The sequence below is a fragment of the Pleurodeles waltl genome, chromosome 3_1, assembly GCF_031143425.1.
Source record: "Pleurodeles waltl isolate 20211129_DDA chromosome 3_1, aPleWal1.hap1.20221129, whole genome shotgun sequence".
NCBI classification, from domain to species: Eukaryota; Metazoa; Chordata; class Amphibia; order Caudata; family Salamandridae; genus Pleurodeles; species Pleurodeles waltl.
Window position 1 is genome coordinate 1113271427 of NC_090440.1, and position 19732 is coordinate 1113291158.

Below are 19732 nucleotides of genomic sequence, written 5' to 3' on the forward strand. Positions count from 1 at the left end.
ATTTTGGTGCTCATGTAGACTTTGGTGCAATAGGTCTCCATACCTATAAGGTGGAAAAGCACCCACATGTGTGGCTTAGGGGCGGTTCCCCTGTAAAGGTCAGATTAATGTCCTGTTGGGAGGCACTTTTACTGAAAGTGCTTTGCTAGTACAGTGTTAGCACAGTTTGTGTGAAAATATAAATGTCGACCAGACCACCATATCATGGCAGCATGACAGGTCAGTCACGTTTTTAAAAAAAAAGACATGGGGCATATTTACAAGAAACTGGCGCATCAGTGCAGACGCTCCAGCTTCCCTGCGTCGCCCTTGCCCCACCTAATGACACCATGGGTGCCCTGTATTTGTAATATGGTGCACCATGGCACACGTTAGGCCAATAGTGTTAAATTTTTTTACGTTAGTGTGACGCTTTGCTGCACTACCATCAAAAAGGTTGACGAGAATGCAGCAAAGTGCAAGGGGGCCCATTGATTAAAATTTTAATACACCTTAACACCTGCTTTGAGCAGGTATTAAAAATGATGCCAAAAATGGCACAGTGAAATCTTATAGATTTCACACTGCCATTTTTGCGTGCCTCCTAACGCCGGAACGCCCCCCTTGCACACAGTACACCTGACACAGTCATAATGTGGCGCAATGGATCGTAAAGTGGTGCAATACATGCATTGTGCCGCTTTGTAAATATGGTGCAGCAAAAATTGCCTCCTTGAGCCACATTAGCATAAAAAAATGACTCTAGTGTGGTGTAAGGAGGCGCTAAAGCCTTGTAGATCTGAACCAAAATCTGCCAAAGTGATGTTCGTATTTGCAAAACAAAAAATAATAATACCTCATTGGAGCTGGGAGTTTTTTTCTCTGCACTTGGGAATACTGGAATAACTACCAGAGAAAATAGAATTTGAGAGAAGGGATTTATCCTATATAAGGCAGTATCTGTAGCCTCAAAAAGGAAAAGCCAGCCAGGAAATGACGACTTGGTTTGGGTAGAGAATGTCATATAAGAAGACTTGACAAGAAATTAGTAAGGGATTGAAAGTCAGACGTTCACGTAATATGTTGTATACCTCTATGTACATTGTTCAATATACACTTTACTTGTAGAAGACTGTCTTCCTGCTTAAAATCCAATGGTCATATTTATCATAGTGTTGCATTGCCCTTGCATCATGGATGGTAATGCGAGGACAACGCAGCACTAAAGTCAGATTTACCAAGCATCGCACGACCACCTTGTGTGGCCCTGCAGTACTTCGTAAATGTGGAGTAGTGTAGCAGAAGTCGCTGCCTTGTTTTTACTCTGTACAAGGGAGGCATTTCATGGGTGCAGTGTGGCTTTCCCATGCATCCACCAATGGATTTTGCTGCATTCCTAGATTTGCAGTGGGTGGCGGACCTGGAAATGCGTTAAAATGCTACACCTTCCCCGTGGGGGTATAACAAGGCGTAACAAGGAGAAATATGCTTATTTTTTCTTCGTTTTTCAGCTCTCTCTGTGTATAGAAAGAGGAAAAAGAATCAGAGGACTGTTTTGTGCAGGAAGATGACCCTGCAAAAAAACAATCCTGCCTAAAACGCAGACACCCTTGCACCTTGGCGCAAGGGTGCCTGTGTTAGCGCAAGCTAGCACATTCTGCAACAGAGCAAGAAGAGGGCAGGTTCGTGCCATATAATGGCAAATATAGCATATTCCTGCCCTCTCCCTTTCACACAGAACAGAGTAGCAAGGTGTCTTGCTGTGTGGTATGGCATGAAAGTTTTATAAATCTATGCCTATGTTTATTTGTTGTGGATTTTTTAAATCCATGAATTGAATTCCCAGTCTTATAATTAATAATCAACTGTTCAATCAAATAGTTGTGAAGAGATCAATTATATCCACATTGTATATAATTAATAATAAAAATCAGCAGAGCATTAGGTAATGCCTGCAGAAGAAATACTAAGGTGAAAGCATTTTTAAAGTGCATTTTGATTTTAGGATGTGGGGCTTATGGGAATATTGGGTAGGTAGTGTTCAATCAAAATGTATTTCAATTCATAAAATAATAGATCAATGTATCTAATATGCATGTGGGTAATTAATGTATTTTTTTGTTTATATATATATATTGATTTATAAAATAGATGTATATGTTTTTGTACACTATTATTTTATGTATGTACATAGATACTTTTGTCTATTGGGGTTTGAGTATTTGTACTTTTAAAGTGTATATAACTTATTATTACTTGTTTAATAATTTTACATTTTTAAATATTTTTTATTATGGCAATTTTCGGTATGTAGGTTTCGGGGGAATGCATGGCTAGTGTTTTTGTAACACAAAAAAAAAGTACATTATAATCAAATAAATGTTTTTTTCTACATGATCTGTTTTTCTATCATTATTCATTTATTATGCACTTAAACCCCTCAATGTATGCACTTTGACCAATGTTTTAGATAGGAGTTATTAAATTAAATCTGCCCTCTCTCAATGTATGTTCTTTCTCCAATGTTTGTTAGACTGCAACTAGAGTATTAAATCTGAACATCTCTCCAAAATGTTTGCACTTTCCCTAATGTTTGGTAGATTGGAGTTAGAATAGAAAATCCGCCCTTCCCCCCCCCCCCCCCCCCCCCCCCCATTGATTGTGCGTTCCCAGTGCTTGTTGTATTAAAGTAGGACATTTAATCTCATTATATGTGTGTTCCCTAAAGTATGTTAGACTGAAGATCGAAAATTAAATCTGATCACCACTCCTCAATGTATGCACTTTCCCCAGTGTTTATCAAAGTGGAGTTGGAATAGTAAATCTGGCTCCTTCCATCCCAAAGTATGCACCTTCTCCAATGTTTGTTCTGTTTATCTGGTGTTTTGAAGAATTCTAGTTAGTGTGCTGTATTTGAATTGTTTTTTTGTTTGTTTAGTATTTTTTTGGTTGAATTTAGGTTACTATATATAAGTTTATTCTAGATATTTTTTAGTTATTGTAAACATATTCAAGTTAAAATTATATATATATATATATTTGAATCTTATTTTTAATGTCATTTTGTATTTTATTATCCATTTTGGTATATATTAATAAAAACAAAGGGAGCAAAACATGGAAAAAGAGACATCAAAAAATGGAACCACCCAAGGGCTGATCATAGCTCTGCCTTTTAGTAACTTGCAGTTCAAATTACTATCCAGTGGCCTGAGGCAAAATATTTGGTCAGTTGAAGCAATGTCAGATTTGGGACCAACAAGCTCATGCTAGCAATCATTTCCAGCTTTGTCTGTGAGTTGTTGAACTCACTCCTTAAAGAGACATAGGTGTCCTGCAGATAGGAGTCAAAGTAGGTGTAGCTCCCCATTAATCAAACACAGTGTGCTGCCCATTAAGGCAATGTCAAAGCTGGATGCATGCTGAGCCAAGACTAGGTCAGAATATCTGGTCTGGATATCCGATTGAATAATTTAAACCCACAGGTTTAACATGGTTGGAATGCTTGGCACAGCTTTATTACCTAAAATACATCTGATAAGGGAAAATGCTTGAAGCAAGGCCTCAAAAATGATATGATGAAAGCATTATAAATAAGTTGGCAACATTATGTTGATGTAAATGCTGATTCGAGTATAGTTTTAGCTAAAATCACTTTATTGTAAAGCTTCCCAACTAGTTTTATGGAACACAAAGCATTTTCTTTTAGTTTTCTGTGGTCTGCACTTCTACTGGGACTAGAGCTTGCTCACAGTATTTTTAAGCTTTTTCCTCGTGTAGGAGGCTGGCCTGGTTTATAGTGGGTACCTTGGGTACTTACACCTTATAGCTTGCTCACAGTATTTTTAAGCTTTTTCTGCGTGTAGGAAGCTGGCCTGGTTTATAGTGGGTACCTTGGGTACTTACACCTTATACCAAGTCCAGTTATCCCTTATTAGTGAAATGTAGTAGTGTTCTAGCAGCTTAGGCTGATAGAGGCAGCGGTAGCAGAGCAGCTTAGGCTGAACTAGGAGACACCAAAGCTCCTGCAATACCACTATAGCTACACAGTACATATACACATGTTAAGACAATACTCTGTGTTACCAAAAATAAAGGTAGTTTATTTTAGTGACACCAGGCCAAAAATATCTTAGAGGCAATAACACTTCTGGAGGTAAGTATTCTACACAATATATACACTAGACACCAAAATAAGGTAAGTAATTACACATAGGATAGTGCAAACAATAGGAATTGCTATAGAAAGCAATAGGAGAAAATAGGTCTAGGGGCAACACAAACCATATACTAAGAAAGTGGAATGTGACAAGTGTAGTGTGTAGAGAATCGCTGGGAGAGTAGGAAAACCACAAAGGTGAGTAAAGTGAACCACCCCAGAGCCCAGTAAAGTAGGAGTAAAGTATTGCAAGTTTCCTTAGGACACACAACAAGTGGTGATAAGAGTTATTGCAAGAACCAAGCAAGACTGCAAACAACAAATGGTGGATTCCTGGATCTGAAGACCTGCAAAGAGAGGAGACCAAGTCCAGAAGTCGGAAGAAGTTCCAAGAAGGACAGGAGCCCCTGCCAACCTAGAAGAAGGTGGAAAAGAAGAGGACCTGGTTGGACGAAGACTACAGAAATGCACCAAAGGAGGATGGATTTGGGTTCCTGCATGATGCAATGGATGTCCCACAAAGAGATGTTGGATGCAAGCGAGTTTCGGCCCAGGATTCATCAAACAAGCCTTGGTTCAAGCAAAGTCACGCTTGTGTCAAAGTGGTGCTGCCTGGACCCAGGAGGGATCTGGGGGCCTCAACTCAGACTGAGGAGACAGAGGGGGCTGCCAACACTGGAGGGAACCCACAGATAACCAGGCAGCTCCCACAGAGGTCCCAGGATACGGGTACAAAGACGATGCAAATTGCGGTTGGTGTGGCACTACAAAAGAAGGTCCCACGCCACCAGAGGACAACTCAGCGAGTTGAGCATTGCGGGATTAAGTGCTGAGGACCTGGGTCAGGCTGTGCACGAAGGATTCTTGCAAATAGTGCACAGAGGCCTCAGGAAGTGAAGATGATGCAGTGCACAGGGGTACTGTCGCAAACGGGGAAGGCAAGGTCTTACCTCCTCTAAATTTAGACAGCAGGACCTTAGAAAAGTCTGTGCCGAAGGGGTCCACCACCTGTGTTCCAAGGAGCATGCTCATCACCAGGAGAGGAGTCCAAGAGAACTGGTCGTCAACTTAGAAGTTGCCTGCAAGAGTGGGGACGTGACTCTGTCACTCCACTGGAGATTTCTTCGGTCCTTCTGATGCAGGGTGAAGACAGGGAGTCCCCAGAGCGTGCACACCATGGAAACTGTTGCAGTTGCTCGCTGGAGCTGAAGTTGCAGAGGAGAAGTAGCCCTTCTGGATACCTTGTTGCTGTTAAAGCGGTTCGTGGAGCAGTCTGCGGTCAATCCGAGGTCAGAGGATGAAGTAGTAGTTGCGGAGGATTCCTGTGGGAAACGTGCAAGAAGAATCTGAAGACAAACCCACAGGAGAGACCCTAAATAGTCCTGAGAAGGGGACTGGCTACCTTATCAGGAATGTACATATCAGGAGGGGTCTCTGATGTCACCTGCTGGCACTGGCCACTCAGAGGCCTCCAGAGTGTCATCACACCTTGGAAAGCAAGATGGCTGAAGTCTGCGACACACTGGAGAAGCTCTGGGCACCACCCTTGGGGTGGTGATGGACAGGGGAGTGGTCACTGTAGGAGGCTGGCCTGTTTTGTAGAGGGTACCTTGGGTACTTACACATTACACCAGGTCCAGTTATCCCTTATTAGTGAAATATGGCAGTGTTCTAGCAACTTAGGCTGATAGAGGTAGCTCTAGCCGAGCAGCTTAGACTGACGTTGGAGACATGCAAAGCTCATGCAATACCACTCATCGTTACACAGTAATTATACACAAGTAAAGACAATATTCAGTGTTACCAAAAATAAAGGTTGTTTATTTGGGTGACTGTAGGAGGCTGGCCTGGCTTATAGTGGGTACCTTGTGGTACTTACACCCTGTGACAGGTCCAGTTATCCCTTATTAGTAGAATAGAGGTGTTTCTAGCAGCTTAGGCTGATAGAAGGTAGCTATGTCAAAGCAGCTTAGGCAGAACTAGGAGACATGCAAAGCTCCTACTATACCACCTGTATCATATGCACAATATCATAAGAAAACACAATACTCAGAGTTACTAAAAATAAAGGTACTTTATTTTTATGACAATATGCCACAAGTATCTCAGTGAATACCCTCAGTAAGAAGGTAAGTAATATACACACATTATATGTACACAAACCCAAAACAGGTAAGTAAGAGTTAGAAAAGCAATGCAAACAGTATAGAATTACAATAGGCTGCAATAGGCAAACATAGGTCTAGGGGCAACGCAAACCATATGCTCCAAAAGTGGAATGCGAATCACAAATGGACCCCAGACCTATGGGAGCTTGTAGAGGGTCGCTGGGACTGTAAGAAAACAGTCGGGGTGTCCAAGATACCCTGCCCCAGGACCATGAAAAGTAGCAGTAAAGTGCACCTACTACCCCAAAAGGACACAATAATTGTGATAGGGAGATTCTGCAAGAACCACAAACACCAGAAAAGCACTGAAGATGGATTCCTGGACCTGAGGACCTTCAAGGCAAGGGGACCAAGTCCAAGAGTCGCGATAGTGTCCGGAGGGGAAGGAGCCCAGAAAACCCCAGATGAAGGTGCAAGGAAGCTGCGTCCGGATGGAAGAAGCTTGGGATTCTGAAACAACGAAGAGGACTAAGAACTTCTCCTTTGGATGGAAGATGTCCCACGTCGTGCTGATGGATGCACAGGTGTTCCCACGCAGAAATACCCCAAACAAGGCTTGCTAGCTGCAAGGGTTGCAGTAGAGGTTTTTGGGTGCTGCTGGGGACCAGAAAGGACCAGGATGTTGCCCCTTGGAGGAGGAGACAGAGGGGGCGCTCAGTAACTCAGAGAGCCCCCACAGAATCAGGCAGCACCCGCAGAAGTACCAGAGCAGGCACTTAGAATATTTTTGCACCATAGCTGGCACAGAGTCACAAAGGAGGGTCCCACGACGTCGGAGGCCAACTAAGAGGGTTGAGCACTGCAGGACGGAGTTCTGGGGACACAGGCTAGGCTGTGCACAAGGGAAATCCTGGAAGAGTGCACAGGAGCCAGAGCAGCTGCAAATCACGCAGTGCACAGGTTTGCAGTCTAGCGTGGGGAGGCAAGGACTTACCTCCACCAAACTTGGACTGAAGGATCACTGGACTGTGGGAGTCCCTTGGATAGAGTTCCTGTGTTCCAGGGACCTCGCTCGTCAGGATGAGAGGGGACCCAGAGGACCGGTGATGCACTCTTTTGATGCCTGCGTTAGCAGGTGGAAGATTCCGTCGACCCACGGGAGATTTCTTTTTGGCTTTCAGTGCAGGGTGAAGGCAGATGACCCCCAGAGCATGCACCACCAGGAAACAGTTGAGAAAGCCGGCAGGATTAGGCGCTACAATGTTGCTGGAAGTCGTCTTGCTACTTTTTTGCGGTTTTGCAGGCGTCCTGGAGCAGTCAGCGGTCGATCCTTGGCAAAAGTCGAAGAGGGAGATGCAGAGGAACTCTGTTGAGCTCTTGCATTCGTTATCTGAAGAATTCCCCAGAGGAGAGACCCTAAATAGCCAGAAAAGGAGGTTTGGCTACCAAGAAAGGAGGATTGGTCACCAAGAGAGGTAAGAGCCTATCAGAGGGGGTCTCTGACGTCACTTGCTGGCACTGCCCACTCAGAGCAGTCCAGTGTGCCCCCAACACCTCTGTTTCCAAGATGGCAGAGGTCTGGGACACACTGGAGGAGCTCTGGGCACCTCCCCTGGGAGGTACTGGTCAGGGGAGTGGTCACTACCCTTTCCTTTGTCCAGTTTCGTGCCAGAGCAGGGCTGGGGGATCCCTGAACCGGTGTAGACTGGCTTATGCAGAGATGGGCACCATCTGTGCCTATCCAAGCATTTCCAGAGGCTGGGGGAGGCTACTCCTCCCAGCCCTTCACACCTATTTCCAAACGGATAGGGTGTAACACCCTCTCTCAGAGGAAATCCTTTCTTCTGTCTTCCTGGGCTGGGGCTTCCCAGACCCCAGGAGGGCAGAATCCTGTCTGAGGGGTTAGCAGCAGCTGCAGTGGAAACCCCGGAAAGGCAGTTTGGCAGCACCCGGGTTCTGTGATAGAGACCCGGGGGATCATGGAATTGTCCCCCCAATACCAGAATGGTATTGGGGTGACAATTCCATGATCTTAGACATCTTACATGGCCATGTTCGGAGTTACCATTGTGATGCCATACATAGGTAGTGACCTATGCATAGTGCACGCGTGTAATGGTGTCCCCGAACTCACAAAGTCCAGGGAATTTGCCCTGAACGATGTTGGGGCACCTTGGCTAGTGCCAGGGTGCCCACACACTAAGTAACTTGGCACCCAACCTTCACTAAGTGAACGTTAGACATATAGGTGACTTATAAGTTACTTATGTGCAGTGAAAAATGGCTGTGAAATAACGTGGACGTTATTTCACTCAAGCTGCACTGGCAGGCCTGTGTAAGAATTGTCCGAGCTCCCTATGGGTGGCAAAAGAAATGCTGCAGCCCATAGGGATCTCCTGGAACCCCAATACCCTGGGTACCTAGTTACCATACACAAGGGGATTATATGGGTGTACCAGTGTGCCAATGAGAATTGGTCAATTTAGTCACTAGCCTGCAGTGACAAATTTAGAAAGCAGAGAGAGCATAAACACGGAGGTTCTGGTTAGCAGAGCCTCAGTGATACAGTTAGGCACCACACAGGGAACACATATAGGCCACAAACTTATGAGCACTGGGGTCCTGGCTAGCAGGATCCCAGTGACACATATCAAACACACTGACAACATAGGGTTTTCACTATGAGCACTGGGCCCTGGCTAGCAGGATCCCAGTGAGACAGAAAAAACACCGACATATACTCACAAACAGGCAAAAAGTGGGGGTAACAAGGCTAGAAAGAGGCTACCTTCCTACAGTGACACAGTACCAAAACAATATTAGAGGCAATACTCCTTCTGGAGGTAAGTATTATACACAATATATACACTAGACACCAAAATAAGGCAAGTAATTAGACATAGGATAGTGCAAACAATAGGAAATTCTACAGAATGCAATGGGAGAAAATAGGTCTAGGGCCAACACAAACCATATACTAAGAAAGTGGAATGCTAATCACGAATTCCCCCCTAGACAAGTGTAATGTGTGCAGAATCGCTGGGAGAGTAAGAATACAATAAAGGTAAGTAAATTACCCCAGCCCAGAAAAGCAGGAGTAAATTACTGCAAGTTTCGTTAGGACACACTACACATCGTGATTGGGATTATTGCAAGAACCAACCAAGTCTGCAAACAACAAACAGTGGATTCCTGGACCTGAAGCCCTGCAAATAAAGGAGATCAAGTCCAGAAGTCGAAAGACGTTCCAGGAAGGACAGGACCCCTGCCAACCCAGAAGAGGGTGCAAAAGAAGAGACCCCTATTGGATGAAGACTGCAGAAAAGCACCCTAGGAAGGTGCCAGTGGGTTCCTGCATGATGCAAAGGATTTTGCACGCTGTGAAGTTGGATGCAGGTAAGTTTTGGCGCTAGATTCCTCCAGCAAGCCTTGGTTCCGGCAAAGTTGCATTTTGCGTCAACTAGGCACTATTTCTACCCAGGAGGGACCTGGGGGCCTCAACTCTATGTGAGGAGGAAGAGGGGGCTCTCATCACCTCAGAGAGCCCTCAGAGTACTAGATGGCACCCACAGGAGTCCCAGGACACGGGGACAAAAGAGGTGCAAAATGCAGTTGGTGCAGCACTACAAAGGAAGGCCCCACGCCGCCGGAGAACAACTCAGCAAGTTGAGCATCACAGGATAGAGTGCTGGGGACCTGGGCCAGGCCGTGCAGAAAGGAATTTTGCAAATAGTGCACTGAGGCCTCAGGAGGTGAAGAAGACGTAGTGCACAGGGATACTGTCGTTCTGGGGGAAGGCAAGGTCTTACCTCCTCCAAATTGCAAAAGCTGGACCTCAGGACAGTCTGTGTAAATGGGGTCCACCCTCTGTGTTCCAAGGAGCATGCTCGTTGCCAGTAGTGGAGTTCAAGAGAACCAGTTGTCAACTTAGAAGGTGCCTGCATGAGCAGGGGAGTGACTTTGTCACCCCACAGGAGATTTCTTTGGTCCTTCTGGTGCAGGGTGAAGACAGGGAGTCCTCAGAGTGTGCACACCATGGAAACTGTTGCAGTTGCTGGCTGAAACTGAAGTTGCAAAAATCCCTTGTGGATACTTTGTTTCTGTTACAGCGGTTCCTGGAGCAGGCTGCGGTTGATCCGAGGTCAGAGGATGAAGTAGTAGTTACAGAGGATTCCTGATGGAAACTTGCAAGTAGAATCTGAAGAGAAACCCACAGGAGAGACCCTAAATAGCCCTGAGAGGGGATTGGCTACTTTATCAGGTATGGACCTACCAGGAGCGGTCTCCAACGTCACCTGCTGGCACTGGCCACTCAGAGGCCTCCACTCCCCACACCTTGGAAAAGAAGATGGCTGAAGTCTGGGACACACTGCAGGAGCTCTGGGCACCACCCCTTGGGTGGTAATGGGCAAGGGAGTGGTCACTCCTCTTTCCTTTGTCTAGCTTCACGCCAGAGCAGGGACTGGAGGTCCCTGAACCGGTGGAGACTGGCTTATGCAAAGAGGGCGCCATCTGTGCCCTTCAAAGCATTTCCAGAGTCTGTGGAGGCTACCCTCCCCCAGCCTGTAACACCTATTTCCAAGGGGAGAGGGTGTAACCCCTTCCTCCCAAAGGAAATGATTTGTTATGCCTTCCTGGGACTGAGCTGCTTAGACCCCGGGGACAGAAACCTGTCTGTGAGGTGGCAGCAGCCGTAACTGCAGTGCAAGCCTCAGAGAAATGGTTTGGCAGTACTTGCGGTCCATAGTGGTGCCCCCAGGGTGCATGGAATTGGCTCCCCAATATCACATTTGGAATGAGGGGGACAATTCCATGATCTTAGACAACTTACATGGCCATATTCGGAGTTACCATTGTGAAGCTACATATAACTATTGACCTATATGTAGTGCATGCGTGTAATGGTGTCCCCGCACTCACAAAGTCCCAGGAATTGGCCCAGAACTATGTGGGGGCTTCTTTGGTAGTGCAAGGGTGCCCTCACACTTAGTAACTTTGCACCTAACCTTCAGCAAGTGAAGGTTAGACATATAGGTGACTTATAAGTTACTTAAGTGCAGTGAAAATGGCTGTGAAATAGTGTGTGCACTATTTCACGCAGGTTGCAATGGAAGGTCTGTGGAAGGGTTTGTCTGAGCTCCTTATGGGTGGCAAAAGAGATGCTGCAGCCAATAAGGATCTCCTGAAACCCCAATGCCCTGGGTACCTAGGTACCATATACTAGGGACTTATAAGGGGGGTCCATTGTGCCAATTGAAAATTGTAAATAAAGTCACTAGCCTACAGTGACAAATTTAAAAGCAGAGAGAGCATAAGCACTGAGGTTCTGGTTAATAGAGCCTCATTGACACAGTTAAGCACTACTGACAACACACACATTAGGCCATAAGTTATGAGCACTAGGGTCCTGACCAGCAGGATCCCAGTGAGACAGGCAAAAACATACTGACATACAGGTAAAAATGGGGGTAACATGCCAAGAAAGATGGTACTTCCTACACTGGCAGTCAGTATTCTCAAAAGAAACAAGTTCAAGACCATGTCAGGAAATTTGCTCCATAAAAACCTGCAGCAAAGTCCTGGAAACTTTCATTCAGGTCTCGCTGCATAACAAAGCCCTCTGTTGCTCCTGTAGTAAAAATAGAACTTATTCAAACATGAAGTAGGAAGACATTTTTTCTGTATTACGAGAAGGTTTTTAGTACCAGTTGGCCAAGGAAAAGTTTTTAAATAGGAATTTGTTTAACATTTCGTGGGACCCCTGACAAATCTATGTTTCTTTATGGATTGAGCGGCAGAAATTTATCAACTCAATCACCAGTAGGTATGAAGTGAAACTAATCTATGTAAGAGGATCTCAGCCCAAGCATGAATTTCATAAACCTTTTAAAGTATTTATTTAAAGCACACAACACCACATCTCAAAAATGATATGACACAGATCCACTAAATATGAGTACAGATGTAATTTCTTCAGTTTAAATAACATTTACTGCATAATTTAGTTCACTAATGGCTGCATTCACCAACCCAGAGATCAAAAGCAACATTTTCCTATTTTCAGTTTAGCATACAAATGGATTGGAAAGGATATATTTTGAGGATGATGTATCCATAACTGACTTCAGATGCAGAAGAGGGTTTGAAAGCTGGCCGGAAAAGAAGCAGGTGATTCCGACATCTAGTATCATTACATGTACTCGATGGGGGAGCCATCTGTTCAAATTTGCTTTACAATCTCCCTCCAATTTTTTACATTGTTGACTAATTGGCCCTTCTCTCCACTATCCTATGAGAGTAGATTTGGGTGGTCCTGTTCTTCTTTAAATATTGGTTTAAATTCAACCTTCAGAATTGCACCCAGTTATCTTAAATTGAACCATTAAGACACAAGCTTTCGATCTTTATTCCCATGTTATTTAACAACTTCATGATTTTATCCCACTTATTTACTTTATATGCCACATAGTCTCTATTGTACATAATGGTTTTTGTACCAGGCCCCAGCTACACCGACAATTAAATAGTTTCTATTGCTATTGTTCTTTTAAAGAGTGTCACAAGACATCAATATCTAAGGAAGTAAGAAACCTTGGAATTACTATGTACTATGCACTCCAAGTTAACAATGAATGCTCAAGTGGAAAAAATTAGCAAGGTCAAGCTTCATCACCATGAAAACTCTGCAACACATCTTCCCCCACCTCCGATGTCCACACAAGGTGCAGCCTACTATCTTTCTGGTAGTATCTTAACTGGATTACGCCAATGGTCTCTATCTATTATGAAAAAACTACAATTCATTCAGAACTCCACTGGCAGGCTACTCCTACTAGTAAAGCCACTAGCCCACATCTCCCCTGCCTTGAGGGACCTACATTGGTTACCACTTGCCAGAAGATCCACCTTCAAGTGGCCTTGTATTACCCACAAAGCAATACATGGAACAGGATAGCTTTTCATCAGTAATAAAAATCACCAAATATATTCAACTAAGAAACCTCTGCTCAAGATTGGCACCCTACCTCAAAACACTACCTTATAAGAAAAAGACAATAGAAGGTACATCTTTCTCTGATCAAGCGGCCAAACAATGGAATTCAGTACCCCCAAATATAGGATCCAAGGATAACTTTCTTTTCTTCAGAAGACTACTTAAGAGTTGGCTCTTTCATACATAACCACCATACTCAAACAGCAATGGACTGCATATCCCTGTGTATGTAAACATGTTATAATTTGATTAAGTGTATATCTTTAGATAAGTGTATTTCTGTGTACGAATATGTATAATAACTATTTTATCTTAAAATATATACATACTCTTTAGGCCTGTTTAACAAATGAATATTTTGCTTCAAATACATTTATATATGTATGTATTTCTATGTGTAGCTGTATGCATGTGTATATATATTAAGTATCTATGTATGTTTCTATGTATATATATATATATATATATATAGTTTCTACCACTGACACTAGGTAGTTATAGGTAGGAACACGTTTCTACACAAAAATAATTTATTTACGTACCTGTATCTTTGGCACCGCTTGACAAATCTTCACAAAACTTCCTCCCCAAGTTTGTCTGTTCTGACAGCTGCTGCCTGGAAAGATTCAGAGTGATCCATCCAGGGGGTGGGGGGGATGGGGGGAGGAGGAAAAAAGTGGGTCCCAAAACATGCTTTCCCCATCCATTTTTCCAAAGGGATTTTAGGTATTTTAAACAGCGATGGTGTAAAAACTACAGGACTGATTTACACCATATTTGGCAGGAAGGTAGGTCCTAGTCCAGGAAGAGTGCTTTTTTGTTTTGGTGTAATTCGGATCAGCAGTTTTTGGGAAATTAATGGGAATCTAAGGACGTGAAGGACTCGCAACCCCTAATGTTCTCGTGCTGAGATCTGATTGGCTGATAACACTTCAACAACAGAAGCTGTTGAAGTGTTGTCAGCCATCTTGAGACTTGGCTGAAACCACGTCCAAAAATAAAAGTAAAAAAAACAAAAGGGGCCAGGGTACGAACACCCTGAACCCTTAGCTCTGGTGCTGGATCCCAAAGGGACACCCCCAGGACTAAAAAGCTTTTTTTTTTTTTTTTACATTTTCAAGTGGAGAAGCGGTGGATCCGCAAATCTGCTCGTAAAATAAAAAAAAAATGAAGTGGAGGCTCCCGTGCTTTGTTAGTCCAATGCCCCCTGGATGGGCCAAGTCGGGGGGCTTTTTAAAAAAAAAAAAAAAAGGGGGGGCCTTCTGGCCCACTGCCCCTGGAGCAACCACCTTCCCAAGGCTCATTTTATTGGGATACGGGGGCATGTGCCCCCCCAATGCCCTGGGGACCACCACCTCACCGGGGCGATCTGTAATTAATGCGGGGGCCCTGTGGCCCCCGTGCTGCCCGGGGACTATGCTGCGACCTCCCCGCTGGAGCTCTTATGTGTTTCCCACTGGCCTGTTGGGAAAAAGGCTACAACATTGTCTCTGGCTCATATCGAGCCAGCTGGAATGCTGTAGCCTGCAGGGTGCACCAGTACCCTTGCGATGTTCACTGTCTGCAAAGCAGACAGGGAACATTGTGTTGGTGCTGGCCAGGGTGGCCCAAGCCAAGTGCATGGGCAGAGCAGGGGCTCCCCTGGGGCCCCATACACCAGTTCTCTGCTAGCATTTTCATGGCGGTGGTACCACCTTGAAACTTCTGGCAGAAAAGGGGGTCATAATCCCCAGGGCAGAGCTGCTTACAAAGGTTTTAAACTTTGCATGCATGCTGCACTGTACAATACATGTGCAAAGTGGCAAAAGTTTTATAGTCTGCCTGAGCATAGTATTGGGTACTAGAAAGGTACGCTTCTAATATAAAATCTAAGATAGACATCATGCACACACCTTTGGACAATGGAGCAAATGCATCTGTTTGTAATTGAACACCAGTACTTGGGACAAGAGCAGCAGTGCCATATTTTGTTGACATTGTGAGTTTTGCTCTCCCTTTCACACAATGAACCGATTAATGAAATATTAGAAAAGTTGAAGTTTTGCCCCCTAGAACGGTACCTCAGATAGAACTTTCCCGTATGTTACTCAAGTTCCTCAACACATGCAAGAGAAAGGCCTATCAAATGTAATATTTACAATAATTAAAAATGATTGTAAATAATTTAAATTCTTGTTGCCTTGGAAAATCACAAGCATTCTGTGAGCAAGTGCATATTTTGCATACATTTTCAATACGTGACTCAATTCACTCTATACTTACAAGGGATTGGTATGTCAAATTTTACTCGGAAACAAAGGCATTACAAAAGTCCCAGTTTTCACACAAAAGTCAAAAGTGCATTTGAATTCCTATGTTTCAACATTTTTGAATGAAATACAGGAAGTTCAAGAGAAGAAGGCTTTACATTAGTCTTTTTACTACACAGAATCAATTCAAGTGAAAAGATAACGAAAGGCTGGAACTTACATACCAGAAGCAAAGAAGTTGGAAATTTGGCCCATTGGTTGTGCCACTGAATCACTTTCGAATTCGGATTCAGGTCTAAAGAATTCTGCCAAACACGTCTCTGCATCGAAATATTTCTGGTAGAAGTCGGTCCATGTTAAACTTGACTCCATCTTCTGACTTAGGAATTGTTAGTAAGTTGTGCCTGTGATGAATACAGTGTTAAACAAAATACTGTTTTGAAAAACGCAATATATGCTTTTTGTGATTCATTATTCTGCCTTTTATGAATCATGTTTGCTTTGTGGTCGTTTTTTTTTTTTTCCTTCAGGCAGACTGGGACTGCGAGGTAGCTCCAAGCCATTGCCAGTGACTAAGATTATTTCAAGCATTCCACCCATCATCTTCTTGTTTTTGCATCTGATGCCTTAAGTGTGCCGGATATGCCCAGACCTGGATCCCGGACTCACTGTGCTACTGGAACAAAGCTGTACCTGGCTGAAGAGACCTTAACAAGAACAAAACCAATCCTAGGTTGCTTTTGTTCCTGTTCAGGGAGAATCTGGCCTGGCAGTGTGGACTGGACGGTTCCAGTGAGGAACAGGGTCAAGACTAATTTTCATATGGCTGAGTTCCAACAGGTGGCATGGTGGGTGGAAAAGTATGGATTGTGATGCAGCCTGAGTGATTGCCAAAGGCTAAATTCAAGCATTTCTTCGATCAACTTATTGTTTTTGCATTTGATGCCCTAAGTACACAGAGTATGCCCAGAGTTCGGTCCCTGGCTCACTGTGCCACTCGCACCAAGCTATACCTGACTTAAAAGCCCATAAACAGGGAAACAAGCATTTGCAATGAAATAAGTCTTGCACTTGCTTGAGTTAAGAGCTATTGGCATTGTAAATTCATAACTGGACTTTTCTTGCCACATAAATTGGTCACCCTACGTCATAAATTGTATTTTCCTGCCATATATTTCCAGGGGCCCTGCATATAACTTAAGCAGCGCAGCGAGAGGCACTGAAAGAGAGGGGTGGGTCAGCAACTGCAAGTGATATACAATGTGGGAAGTGAACAGAAATATAGAGCAAGAGGAGCTGGTGAGTAGTATGGTGAGCAGACACTGTACACAAAAGAGATCTTTCACTAGAAAGCAGTGACGACCTGGTACTTGTGGGAAACATCAGTAGCTGGTACATGCGAGTAGTGAGCGGAACAGGCACTGGTGGGCTGTGGGAGGCGGTGGCACTGGTGGGTGGCCTGAGATGCAGGAGCATGGGCATAGTGTGAGGAGCTAGCACTTGGTATTGCAAGTAGCAGAATCTGGTCAGTTGTGAAAGAAGCTGACATTACAGGGAAATATAAGGAGCTGGCACTTACAAGTAGCATTTGATTCTAGCACTGAAAGGCACTGGAAGTAGCTCACTGGTGAGCATCTTGTAGAGCTGGCACCAGTATGCAAGCTACAGCGCTGTCCCAGGTGGGCAGAAGGAACAACAGAAGCAAATGGGAAGTTTGAGGAACCAGTGATGGTAGGAAAGTACCATCTTTCTTGGCACGTTACCCCACATTTTTACCTGTATGTCACTATGTTTTTGCCTGCCTCACTGGGATCTGGCTGGTCAGGACCCAAGTGCTCATAGTTTATGGCCTAATGTGTGTGTTGTGTATAGTGCTTGACTGTGCCACTGAGGCTCTGCTAACCAGAACCTCAGTGCTTATGCTCTCTCTGCTTTTAAATTTGTCACTATAGGCTAGTGACGTCATTTACCAATTTCAATTGGCACACTGGACCCCCTTATAAGTCCCTAGTATATGGTACCTAGGTACCAAGGACTTTGGGTTCCAGGAGATCCTTATGGGCTGCAGCATCTCTTTTGCCACCTATAAGGGGCTCAGACAAACCCTTACACAGACCTGCCGATTGCAGCCTGCGTGAAATAGTGCACACACTATTTCACAGCCATTTTCACTACACTTAAGTAACTTAAAGTCACGAATATGTCTAACCTTCACTTGCTGAAGGTTAGGATCAAAGTTACTACGTGTGAGGGCACCCTTGCACTACCAAAGGTGCACCCACATAGTTCAGGGCCAATTCCTGGGACTTTGTGAGTGCGAGGACACCATTTCATGCGTGCAATACACATAGGTCAATACCTCTATGTAGCTTCACAACGCTAACTCCGAATATGGCCATGTAAGGTGTCTAAGATCATGGAATTGTTCCCCCATTCCAAATCTGGTATTGGGGAGCCAATTCCATGCATCCTGGGGGCTCCACTATGGACCACGGGTACTGCCAAACCAGCTCTCTGGAGTTTTCTCTGCAGCTACCGCTGCTACCACCCCACAGACAGGGTTCTGCCCTCCTGGGGCCTGCGCAGCCCAGACCCAAGAAGGCAGAACAAAGAATTTCCTCTGAGAGAGGGTGTTACACCCCCTCCCTTTGGAAATAGGTAAGGGCTTGGCAGGAGTAGCCTCCCCCACCCTCTGTAAATGCTTTGAGGGCACAGATGGGGACCTCCATGCATAAGCCAGTCTACACCAGTTCAGGGAACCCCCAGTCCCTGCTCTGGTGTGAAACTGGACAAAGGAAAGGGGAGTGACCACTCCCCTGTCCATCACCACCTCAGAGCTCCTCCAGTGTGTCTCAGACCTCTGCCATATTGAATCCAGAGATGTGAGGGCACACTGGAGGCCTCTGAGTGGCCAGTGCCAACAGGGGACGTCAGAGACCCCTCCAGATAGGTGCTTAGCTGACTAGGTAGCCAATCCTCCTCTGAGGGCAATTTAGTGTCTCTCTAATGTGGGCTTTTCCTCAGATAGCGACTTGCAAGAATTCACCAGAGTTCCTCTGCACCTCTCTCTTTGACTTCTGCCAAGGATCGACCGCTGACTGCTCCAGGGCACCTGCAAAACTGCAACAAAGTAACAAGAAGACTACCAGCGACATTATAGCGCCTAATCCTGCCGGCTTTCTTAACTGTTTCCTGGTGGTGCATGCTTTGGGGGCTGCCTGGCTTCATCCTGCACTGGAAGCCATGAAGAAATCTCCAGTGGATTGATGGAATCTTCCCCCTGCTCCAGCAGGCACCAAACTTCAGCATAACCGGTACTCTGGGACCCCTCTCATCCTGATGAGCTTTGCCCCTGGAACACAGGTGGTGGACCCAAGTGACCCAGACTGTCCAGCAGGGATGTGGAATTCCTATCACCCGAGACATCTTGTTTGGGGTCAAGGGCAACAAGTTTTTATGTTTACTTTGTCCTTGGGACAAGTAGGCCCAACCCCCTACAGCACAAACCCTTTGGCTGTTTGTTTACAGAGAGTGGAACTCTCTGCAGTTGAGGTAATGTGTTTCCAAAAGATAATGCTGTTCGAACTTGTATTTATGGTTCATTATTTGAAAGCCTTCATTATTAGGGTGCGTGCTGTAAATAAATGTTTTAAGGTCACACTTCACTACTGACGTTGGTTCCAGTACAAAAAAAAAAACGTGTACACACATGTTTGAAAGGTTTAGGCTAAGAGGCTAAGTATAATGCTCCCAGAATGCTCTCTGATTATATGCAAATGACGTGTCATTTAGTAAAATGTGTTGATGCATGCTAGTATTTCCCAAAAATATTTCTAATGGACAATCAGTGTAACCATTTTCAACACGATTATGGGAAGCATGAAAATAAACAAACACTGACAAAGCCAACTGATCTGACATATTTTTATAAGTCTTTTAGTTTCATCAATGCGTGTCTTGTTTTGAAATGGCTTTTGTAACACTTTATTGTTGTGGGAGCTACCAGGCCCTCAACATTGTAACAAACATTGGCAAAACCCCCCCAAAAAGTTTTTGAACTCTTAAAGCACACGTTGCCACCAGCGGCATAACAAAGGCCCGCAGCCGCCCTCCAGGGGGCCCCGTCAGCACAGCACCTGCCCTGAGTGAGTCTAGAGAGGGGGCTCCTCCATGTTCTTTGCAAAGGGGCACCCTCCAGTTTCGTTACGTCACTGATTGCCACTGTAGTTCCTGACACTGAACA

The 19732-nt window shown here is 44.7% G+C and overlaps 1 protein-coding gene across 1 annotated transcript in view; it reads right to left on the bottom strand.

The window, feature by feature from the left end:
* Nucleotides 1–15924, bottom strand: part of LOC138283321 (indolethylamine N-methyltransferase-like) — a 30723-nt gene extending 14799 nt beyond the window's left edge. Inside the window, exon 1 of the mRNA XM_069221327.1 lies at nucleotides 15714–15924. Coding sequence (XP_069077428.1) covers nucleotides 15714–15861 — 148 coding nt within the window. The 5' untranslated portion in view covers nucleotides 15862–15924. The remainder of the gene's footprint in view (nucleotides 1–15713) is intronic.
* Nucleotides 15925–19732: the final 3808 nt, after the last annotated feature.